Source organism: Astatotilapia calliptera, chromosome 8 (assembly GCF_900246225.1).
Source record: "Astatotilapia calliptera chromosome 8, fAstCal1.2, whole genome shotgun sequence".
Classification (NCBI taxonomy): domain Eukaryota; kingdom Metazoa; phylum Chordata; class Actinopteri; order Cichliformes; family Cichlidae; genus Astatotilapia; species Astatotilapia calliptera.
The window spans coordinates 15,344,607-15,355,633 of NC_039309.1; the positions used below are offsets into that span (position 1 = coordinate 15,344,607).

Sequence of the window (11,027 nt, forward strand, 5' to 3'; positions counted from 1 at the left end):
AGCCCATGGGGAGGAAAATATACTCATCAAGCCTGGTCTCTCCAGTGAGGTTCTGGTGCTTTGAATTTATGTGTTAGACAACACTGACACCTGCTGGATAAGATGTTCACTGTATACAGGTACACATACGTTTATATAGACGTAACATGACTTCTTCAAATTCATACTTCTGCTTTCTAGTCAAATTGTTCCAAGTCCTAATGTATGATCATGATCATTTTGTAGGAGGTAGTTTGTAATAAACTAACCATCTTAATTCAATGAATTCAGTTTAATTACATCACTTTTTTATGGAGCTACATGCTTCATGAAAAAAATACATTGTGATGTGAAGTACTGTGCAAAAAATTAGAAATAGGTGAAATGATTTATTGAAATATGCAAACATTCATGAAAGTCCAATTTATTTATATAGCACATTTAAAACAATAACTGCCCCTTGAGTTAAGTGCCTTTTTATACTTGAATGAATCATAGATCAGTGTTAAATGGCTTAACAAACAAGCACAAATCATTCCTTTGGAAATGATCAATGCAAGAACTGGACTGAAAATAAGTGAAAAAGCAGCCAAAGTCCAAAGAAAGAGAGAGAGTACCTTTGGAGAAGTCTGAAATGAGGGGCAGCCAAAGACTTTTGCACACTATTGTAGCTCCTACACATATTATACACTATTTTATTCCAGCACAGTGACCATGCTTTGCCACATTTTTTAAAAATGCATTAACTGGTTCATTCAGTTCAACAAAACCCACTTAGTTCCAAATGAATGGACCAACTTGTTAGTATTAAGACGGATTAAGATATGCAGATAAGAACTGTGACAACCATAAAACCACCCCAAGGCAGGAAGAGATAGTATCAGTCCTGATGACTAAAGTTACCACAGCGAGACATCTTACAATACAGTGTCTGTCAGCAGGATATTATGACCCCCAGCTCTAATGAGAGATCCGTAACTGGTGTTGTCAGGTTGCACCACCTTGTTTCATGTATTGGCATTTAGGTATGTGCCTATAGCCTTTTAAAGCCACTTTAAAGTCTATCTGAGCTGTCTCAGAAAGTACCATCCCTATTAAAAGAAGAGCGTGGTGACATGTGAACACCATATGAAACCAGTTATGTAATGGACTCAACAATACAAAAGAGTATGGTTTGCATTAGTTCAGACCACTGATAAATTATCCACAGACACAGCATATTGGTTTCTGTCATGCATAATTTCCCTGCCTGATGTTGATTAGTGTAATACAGTGGATGTGTTTCAGTGCTAATATAAGGAATAGCCCCCTCTGATTACTGCTTGAACTTTTTTGATTATTGAACAATGTTTACACATGTGAGGAAAGTTCTAGCAGTCTTTGTAATGCGGATAAAGAAGTAGATGAAGAGGATTTACTGGGAAATGCTGAATGCACAATTAGAGGCCTGGGTAAACATGACATCAGCATGGTTACTTGCTGTAGAAAGCTCCCACCAGAGACACAGAAGACATTAAAAATGGTTTTCAGAGGCTGCGTAGTACTAACAACAGTGTGTGTGTGTAAGTTGTAGTTGTATGTCTCTTTTAATATAATGAAAAGATAAGAACAATGAGAACAGTCCTAACCCATATTTCACTTATTTAAAGGTGAAATGGATCACAGGTGAAGTTCAAACTCAGCGCCCCGCAGTGAATCACTGTCAGAGCAGCGCAGATCCTGAAAAGGCCTCTACCACTGCGTCACATGCAGCGTTCTGTCATTACGGGAGCTCTTTGTGACTCAACCATTTCATATGCAAATGCCGTGCCTCTGATTTCTTTTGATTCGCCTCTCCACGTTAGTCGTGGCTTAGACTACGTGCACACGAGGGCTTTTCAGGTGTAATTGCCTTTCAGGGATAATTGTCCTGGGCTCGTCTTCCTACAGAAGCACCTGTGTGTGGATCAAAGCATTTGATGTGTGTGTCAGCTTTGTTTCGAGTGGGTGTCTTTGGAGCACACAGATTGTCAAGTAATTGCCCCTCCAGAAATTTCTATGACCAGAGTGTGTGTGTGTGCGGGAGGGGGGGGGGGGTCAGCTTTCATTAAAACAGAGCATTTAAATGGCTAAGTAAGTAAAGAGTATCAAAAGGTTTAATAACAGTGTAATTATCTCAGGAGATGGAAAATAAATCACCCTGCTGACATATCGCTTAATGGAAAAGTTACAAATATTGACATTGTCAGCATTTTCCACACATCTGAGGTCACAAATGTCATGTAACACAATTCATACAGTCTTCATTGCGCTTGAATTTCATCTGCGTTTTTGAGATTTCATCCATCACCTTGTCGTGTATGACTTCTGACCATCAGGTGCACTACACAACCTTCAGCGCTTCCACATGTGTTAAATCGTAATAAGTCAACGCACTTTTATTTCAGTCTACTTGACCTTTGAGGTCACCGCTGTGCTCTCCTGCTTAATAAATTCCCAGCTAAACATTCACCAAGTCAACTGGCAACCCAATAAAACCTTCAAAGTAGACGGGTATATTTACAAAGCATCACTCAAAGACCCGACACACCTGCCCTCTTCCTCTGTAATATCAAAGAAGCATGTGAACATCACAAGGTCACAAATGAGCAAGAGGAGAATATTTTTAGACCAACCACAATCTAGACGTCTAATAAAGATGGAAATGAAAGGCGACCTTCTCAAATGTAAATATTTGATATTGAAGAGGTGGGGTTTTTTTTTCTTAGAATTGACCCCTGCCTGTAAGTTTTTAGATGACGTCTTATAGGTCCAACTATTTCAAAAAAAAAAAAAGTTTAATTGTTAATTCAATCACATTTTCTCCCATTTAATGACTACAAAATATGAGGGAAAGAATTTAAAAGCTTGATCTTTTACAAATACTCCAATACAATAAATTAGGGAGTTGTAATAAATTGAATGGTGGCAAGTGAATAGTCCTGTTTAGAGGGGAGGGGTCTATTAGCAGGGGTTTAGAGGTATAAAGGCGCCATGGATGCAGTTCGCACAGACTGAATAATACGAAAACCCATCCTGCCAACATCATCTGTAATGTATTATTAGCTTTGCTGGGATAAACAATATATTTGATTAAAAAGAAGTAGAAGCAGAGCTTTTCTCTTTGAGATAGCAATGGATAACTGGAAGATCCAGCTGGTTATTGTGACTTTTTGTGCTTTGGTGCAAACCTATCAGAGATTCTCGTGCAGTGCAGAAGAGCAGAGAGGACTTCTGAAAGAGTGGAAGGTGAGAAGCACTATTGTTTTTATAATGGGTTGAGCAATGGACAAATTTAAATATCAAAGCATTGAGTTCATTCACTTATTCTGTTCAAGCTTAGGTGAAGAGGAGAAAATCTTAGATGATTGTTGAGATTTCTTGCTTATATACAAGAAAAAAATATACTTTCAAAGAAGTCTGAAAGCTGTGTGTTTTAAAATTCTGCATTTGTTTTTGTTTTTTACAAGAGGCAAAGTTCTGTAAGTAACACATATTATAATGGTGCATAAGTATTTTTAACATTTTTGCAAATAAATCTGTATTTCTTTTTTTTTTTACTAATTTGAAAGAAGATACAGAAAGAAAACTCAAAATGTTAGACGACCATTGCATTAACAATGCGTTTGCTTGTAGACTCTTGTAGATATACTTTTTAAATATAAAAACTGGTTTACTTTAAATAAAATAGTGAAATGTTTCTTGCAGGATGAATCACTGCAGACAAGCCTGACCAGTCCAATGTCCAGTGTAATAAAAAGATCCAAAGCCCTTCGATTCTACGGACTCATGGGGAAACGCTCAGGTAACCTTGAAACATATCCATGCATAACATAATGTCTCATTTTTGTGCTTATCACCATTTTTATGTCTCATAATAAGTATTAAAGCCTGTTGCATGACAATAAATTTATCTCTTCACAGATGCAAAAAAACCCTACCAAGTAAAAAGACGTGAGTGGCTTGACCTTATTGAAGCAGAACTCTTATCATACTAACGGTTTTGAAAACTAGTAGTTCCAGAAATTGGAATCTAATATTTAATCACAGCATCATTGCATATTTCTTATTCTTATAGGAAATAAAGGAGAAATGTTTGTGGGCCTGATGGGAAGAAGCATCTCCAGTGGTGGTAAGCATAAAATCATCAATAGACCGCATGTAAATTGTAGATATTTCAAAATATCAAGGCAGCTTTATTGATATTAAAAATATCAAAGTGCTAATACACATTACACAGCTATGATTCAAAGTAGAAGCCGAAAACCATCCTAGTCAAACGTTTCCTGTTTATTACAGAATCTCTACCCAAAGTAAATCGTTCTGCAAAGACCACTGCGATCCATGATTCAGAGAACCCATACAAGCAAGGTACGATTGTACCAGTATAAAAACCTGAGGCTGTTTTGTTTCTATGTGCATTCATATAGTGGTGTTACATTTGTATTTTATATCCTCAGCAAATTAAAAATCTCCTCTTTCCCCTCATCATTGGCAGGTTCAGCAAAGGAATGGATCAGAATCCTGTATTGATGGAATTAGAAAAAAAAAAAAAAAAGACATTATGACGAAGATCTATACAATTTTATACCAACCAAAGGCGTGTTGCCATAAATCATACTCATTAAAAGTACACCCTGCTCAATTTCATGTTTCGATTCATGCTAACAGTTACTGTATTAACGCTCAAAAAGAATAACCACCATTGTCAAAAAGCACATTTCTCATAGTAAATAAAAATAACCTCTAAATGCACTCAAATGTAGCTATTCTAACATTAATGTTATCCATCACATTGGACCGTTCATCATTTAACATTCAGCACACAAAGGCAGTTTTAAAGCAAATCCTCGACACTCATTTTTCACAATGCTGACAAAAAGCATTTGACTTGGAACGTATGCTGGTTTGGCTAGAAATGACAGTAAAATATAAAAAGGTGTTTAAAAAATTCACATTACAGACAAGAAGAAATAAACAGGGTCAAAGGGATGAAAGAAAAAAAACCACTGATCTTTATTGACAGTTCATAGGTCTAGGCTACTTGTGGCTGGTGAGGCTAGAGGCGAGTGTTTTCAGTAGCCTGAGCTTCTCAGTGTTTATGTCCCTTTGGGAGGGGTCCATTTTAGCGAGCTTGGGTCGATGGTTTTGTTGCTATTGCCTCGCTTGATCTCCTTTGCTTTCCACTCATCAATCAGGTCCTGGGATGAGAAACAGGGTAACGAGCTAGGTTATCACATCTAATTTTTCCAGTAAGATAGAAATAGAAAGAAGGGCCTGGTATAAAACGTGTTTTACAGCATTAACGTAAAATTTTACTTCCAAAATTAATCAAAATATTAGAAATAGACAAGTAAATGATCTCAGTAACCAAAATAATTTGATACAAAAGCAATTATTTCAATAAATAAATACAAGCATAAATAAAATGGAGAGGAGCCAGCTTACCTGACGCTTCAGTACTAAGTGCTTTCCCTTCCAATACTTCAGCATCTGAAGAGACTGCAGGGTGCTCACAATGTCCACCGGGTTGACAGCAGTTTCCTGACTGATCTCTGTGCAGCACGCAAATATTAAAACAAATATTAATTGTATGCATTTGTCTTGTTTATTAAATGCATGAATCTTCTTGTGCGGATTCATTATGCTCTTCCTTTTATCTATCATCGATATACATATTCTGAGATCAGTGTATGTACAAGTAATCTTTAAGGGCCTAAAGCTCAAGCTTCAGACTTCTCTAAACACTCTGGTTTAGGCATTTTTTCCTGCTCTTGACTGTCAATGAGAGGGATTTTCTTTAATATGGTTATCTGAGGCACACAGCTCAGACTTTGAGCGCAGCACTCCCACCCAGCTGCTGCTGCGCAAATCTTTTACTTGCAAGGGACAGCCAAACAGAAAAAAACATAGCTTAAGAGGTGAGCTAAGAGGGAAAGAAGCTAAACTGTCTTGTTACTAGTCAGAAGATGGACTTTGGGACTTCACCAAGGCCAATATAAGCTAAAATTAAGATTATTTTAAACTGGTAATTGGTAACTGGTAACAAAGTACAGAGCCACTTTCAGCTTTTTTTGTAAACATATAATTTAAGCTGCCAAATTATAGGGTTTGTGCTTTCACTTACCTTTGATGGAGATCTCCTTGCCTTGAAAGTTGTACATGTATCTGAGTAATACCTCCTTCCAGTAACTCCTGTAACTGATGAGGCCCAGATCAGAGAGAGGTCTCTCTGGCGAGCCCACCTTCTCCTCAACTTTTGACAACAGATAACCTAAATAAAGCACAGGACAGTCAGCATGAACGCTTTCAGAAGGAAGAGAGAATTATCTGTATTTCATTATGCAAAAAGACTAAAATGCAATTTAATGATTACATTGAGAATAGAATAAATTAACATATATACATACTAAAGTCAATGAGCATCTTTCCAAAGCCTTGTCTCATGTACTGTGGCATTGTCAGGATACAGGATACATTGTAGTTCAGGAAGGAATTTTTCTCCTTAAAGAAATAAATAGAAGGAAAAAACACTTTTTAGACATTTCTGTTCTGGAACATAAATTCAATCATTGTGTGGGTAAAAACAATAACCTTGTTCTTCTTTACCTTTGAAAAATAGCCTACTAAATGGCAGCCAGTGTTGTCAGCTTCAGTCATGACATAGAAGAGAAAAGGCTCCACGTCATAGTAAAGTGTTTTGTGGTCCAGGAAAAGCTTGGCAAGTAAACACAAGTTCTGACAGTAGATCTGGGGATGATATGGCCCTTGATTACTTTAAAAGTGGCTTATATATTTGATTACAATTTAAAAAGAAAAGAAATGCCAGTGTTCACTAAGTAAGACTCTTACCTTATTCTTTTTGCCATCGACTTCAAAAACAGATATAGACCCCTTTCTGTACACCTCATCTCCTGGAGGATGCTTCCACACACATTTGGCCTGAAAAGACAAATTATATACAGTACTTCCAAACCAGTGAGTTCATAAAGATAAGAATTATTCTTATTTAAAGGCCACCGTGCAGTAAAAATATATAATGTAATAAGAGCAACGGCTGTTTGCCAAAACTGAACTTTAAAAAATGAATGTTTAGAATGTTTTTATAAAAATCATTTCTAAGTGTAGCACGACTCCAATGACTTGGGATTAGTCTCTCTCACCATGTGTCGCCTGAGGATGGTCTGGCTCTTCATGTATTTGAGGCAGAATTCACAGACGTACAGACGACCTAGACGCGCATACTCCTCAGGATAGGGCGAGTGGTACCAGGTGTCCAGCTCGTAGCGACCAAACAAGATAGTCTTGATCATGTTACTGCCCTCGGTGATCTGACCCTGGATGCGCAGCTTCTCCTGCAGGCATGAAGATGGGAAACATTAATGTCCAATGTGTGTGATGAGGTTATCAATCAAAAAACTAGAATGCTAACATACTGACAGTTTAAAAAATAAATAAACAAAACAAAATAGTGACAACTCAGTTTTTAAAGAAAAATAATGTACCTGGAACAATGAAAGGCACCAGTTCTAGCTTCATTTCCTTTTATCTTATTCTAAAATGCTAAAAAGAAAGTACTTATGGAGATGTGAAACCCCATCATTACCAGGTCTTCAGATGCTCGGGCCTGTGCTTTCCTGAACAGCTCCAGGTCATATTCACTGGTGATGTTCTCCAGCAGAGGCTCTCTGGTGTTGCCGTGTGTTTGCCGATGCTCCTGTGGGCCACGAGAAAAGGCAAGCAGGAAATGAAGTAACACGCCAGCTATGAGGTGGAATAAGCTTAGAAATAGCAAAACAAAAGTACTGGTGACGTACCACATGCTTTTCTTTCTGCTCCTTCTGCAGGCCAGAGTTTCGACCCTTCCTTATCTCAGCCACTTGCTCCTTGTATCGAATCTGTTTCGGTGTTGGTGTCTACAAATAAGGATAAATAACCAATTCACTTTCCTGGTATGAGAAATTACTGACAATAGTTAAAATAATAAACAGATAATTAAGCAAAGTGTAAAATTCAATGTCATGCTCTCATTTCTAAAGCAGACCTACCTGGTGACGAGTTGCATGGCGCGAGTTGCTGTCCTCCTGTGCCTTTACCTCCTCCTCTTGTTTCTCACGGCTAATGGCTTTTACCTGACAAATAAATAAATAAATAAATAAATAGATAAATAAATAAAGCATGGATTATATCTCTTCTTGGTCTCTCATTTCTCTCTGATACGGCTCAGGCAGCCAAATACTCATACCAGCCACTTCAACCTACAACATTAATAACATTTGCTGGGAACATCCCTGTTTAAGTGATGCAGTTTGTTACTTGTGGCTGTTTTTACTGATAGCAAAAGACATTGTGTACTTGTACTACAGCTGAAATTGTCATTTACTAAACTCAACCTTTGGAGTATCAGTTATGTCCCAAAGAAAGTTGTACAATCCAGCCACTGCCAGTGTTTCAGGTTAATAACTGTATAGATAAAGTAAATTCACATAATATTGTAAAGTATTCTGAACATGATTTATAATAATCACCTTGCATTCATCAGCAGAAAGATTGTGGTAAAGAGGACAGCCTGACACAGCAAAATGACGTTCATGCTTTCCTGTGAGGTGACCTAAGAAAAAAGAGAAAAATAAGCATGATGTTTGCTGATATGCCATATTTCCCATGTTCAAATTTTTAATAACACTTTTGACGTTTGGCAAAAAAAGTAATATATTTTACCAAGGGAATTGCACCCCGGGGTTGGACATTTCATGTTGAAATTATAGGTTTCGTGACAGCGGCGGCGTTTAGGTCGGTGGGAGAGATCTTTATCCGAATCTCTGTTGGCTTGGTCCTTGGCCTGGCTCTCATCATGTGAGGCATTGGGACTGGAGATGTCCAACTCTGATTCAGAGGAGGGTGCATTTCCAGTGGGCGTCAGTGGTGGAGATTCATCGTGATCCACAGCTCGCTTTAATTCCTGAGTATCTAAGGGAAAATAAAATAAAAGTAATCTTCAAATCACTGTAAAAGTATATATATACATATGTGTGTGTGTGTGCATATGTATAGGCTATGTTGCCAACCCTGAGAGCTTTGGCTAAGGCGAGTAGAGGCTCTGGTGAGGCGCTGTCTCTTGGGCACAGTCCCTTCACTTTCTGAGCTATTGGTCTGTTCTCTTTCAGCAGAGGAGTCAGAGTCTTCAGTTCCATCTGAACCACTCCCAGCCATGTGTCTCTGTCAGGGGAACAAACGGTAAATGAAAGGCACCTTTTACTAAATAATGTCAAATAGAGGTGCGGAAAAAAACAAGCATGGATAACACTGATGGTGTCCACAAGCCAAAAAGACAGAGTTGTTCTGGCGATAGCAACTACAGTTTTACAGAGCAGTTAATTCAGCATTCACAGTATATCTATTCATTGTTGAGTCATAAATCCACCAAATTAAAAGCGTAGCTGAGGTAACACTGTAAAAGTGCTGTTTGTGGACATTTTTCTTTTCGATTTCTGACTGGCTACAATCAAATGATAGCTCTCCATTAGCTGTTTAATTATTATTATCAGCATAAACAGGTCTTAACACCATCTACCCCTTACTAATACCAAAGCAATATATTCCGCCAAACTAGTGTTAAAAACTGGCCAAATACTGTCACACGTGTAGTAATTACCACGACAAAGTAACCAGTCTGCTTAGCACGTCAACTGTTATTGTTGTTAGCTTAGCGTTAACGGTTAGCTCTGCTCTTGGTTTTTAGTATTTGTTTTTTTCCCAGCCAATGTGGCACAACACTGTATTCACAAACAGCAATTTAAGCAGGACTGGTCTTGTTTTAGTCTTAGGGCAAAGCCTACATATACATGAACCGCAAAGCGCCGTTACATTTCACCAAACGTGAAGTAAAAGTTTTAGCTTCTTTTAGCTGCTTTTAACTGTACACTGGGTGTTTAATGAGCTCGAACAATACCGACACAAGCTGAATGTGGCAATGCAGTTAAAGTCAGTATGTTTAAATTATTCTGTGCAGATTTATCAGCTGATGCTAACACCGTGTTTTAGCGCGTTACACTGTCAGAATATTGAATGGAATATGGTGGAACCTCCTGGTTAACCATTAGCGCTAACTTAGCTAACGTTACCCTCTTGTGCGACCTACATGCACTCTTACCTGTCTTCTACGAGGCATGTTCTTCTTGATGGCTACTACTTCACGATGGTCTAAAGCAGCAAATGTAAACGTTACGTTTAAAAAATAAACTGTTTAATGATTTATAGATTTTTTACTTTATTAGTTTATATGTACACAGCGTTTAGTAGCTCGAGCTGCATTCCTCGCTCAGACAGAGCGAAGAAATGAATTTCCGGTAACCAGTAGACCAGCAGGGGGCGACTTCCGGATAAAATAAATGTATTACTAATGCCTGTCTAAAATCTGAAGTGGGCTGGGTGGGGGTTAATTTGAAATGCACTGTCGTAGTATCGTGTCTTTTTTTTCTTTAATAAAAATATGACTCCCAAGGAGCCAATCTTTCTTGCCATTTTGAAAAAAGTGCTCTTGTTCAATAGATCCCAAGGCTTTCTCTGGGACATTTTCAGTTCAGTCCTTGTACCTGACCATTTTCAGAGGAATGCTTTTTTGTTTGTTAAATCACTGAAAATTGAGATTTACAGCAGATGAACAGTATCTGAAAAATCATGTGCTTAAGAAAAAGGGGGGGGGGGGGGGGGAATCCATCAAGGACCTGACACAAGACCTGATATATCTGTTACTTCAGCGGATCCATTTACTGTTGGCCTCAGAAATTGCTTTAGTGCTGTGGTGGCTGTCAAGAAGTTATTCTTAAGGAATAGTATTGGATAACAGCCTTTATCCAAAGAAGAAGCCTTTAAAAACCCCGGAGAACTCATCCTGAAGGTTACTTTAAGAAGTTACAAGATACAGTAGCTTGACTAGGAGAGTTCAGGCTGTGTTGGAGAATAAAGATGGCCATACCAAATATTGACTTTCAAACTCGTAAAAATTATCCAAGCTGCCTTTTAAACTT

The 11,027-nt window shown here is 38.0% G+C and overlaps 1 protein-coding gene across 1 annotated transcript; it reads right to left on the reverse strand.

The window, feature by feature from the left end:
* Positions 1 to 4,989: 4,989 nt before the first annotated feature.
* kat7b (K(lysine) acetyltransferase 7b) lies at positions 4,990 to 10,361 on the reverse strand. The gene is made up of 14 exons (XM_026178920.1): positions 10,151 to 10,361; positions 9,066 to 9,216; positions 8,719 to 8,967; positions 8,526 to 8,608; positions 8,046 to 8,129; positions 7,815 to 7,913; positions 7,604 to 7,714; positions 7,161 to 7,352; positions 6,850 to 6,939; positions 6,607 to 6,747; positions 6,408 to 6,501; positions 6,125 to 6,271; positions 5,446 to 5,552; positions 4,990 to 5,198 (listed from the first exon to the last, which is right to left on the reverse strand). Exons 1-14 carry the CDS (start codon positions 10,166 to 10,168, stop codon positions 5,097 to 5,099), a joined length of 1,668 nt encoding a protein of 555 aa, XP_026034705.1. The 5' UTR covers positions 10,169 to 10,361; the 3' UTR covers positions 4,990 to 5,096.
* Positions 10,362 to 11,027: the final 666 nt, after the last annotated feature.

Bases quoted from the DNA above. Each gene is read 5' to 3' on its own strand.
- kat7b (XM_026178920.1), bottom strand. The intron at 8,968-9,065 runs GTTGGCAACATA...ATTTTCCCTTAG, and splicing joins CCTTAGCCAAAGCTCTCAGG to ATACTCAGGAATTAAAGCGA. The intron at 5,553-6,124 runs GTAAGTGAAAGC...CGTGCTGCACAG, and splicing joins CAAGGAGATCTCCATCAAAG to AGATCAGTCAGGAAACTGCT.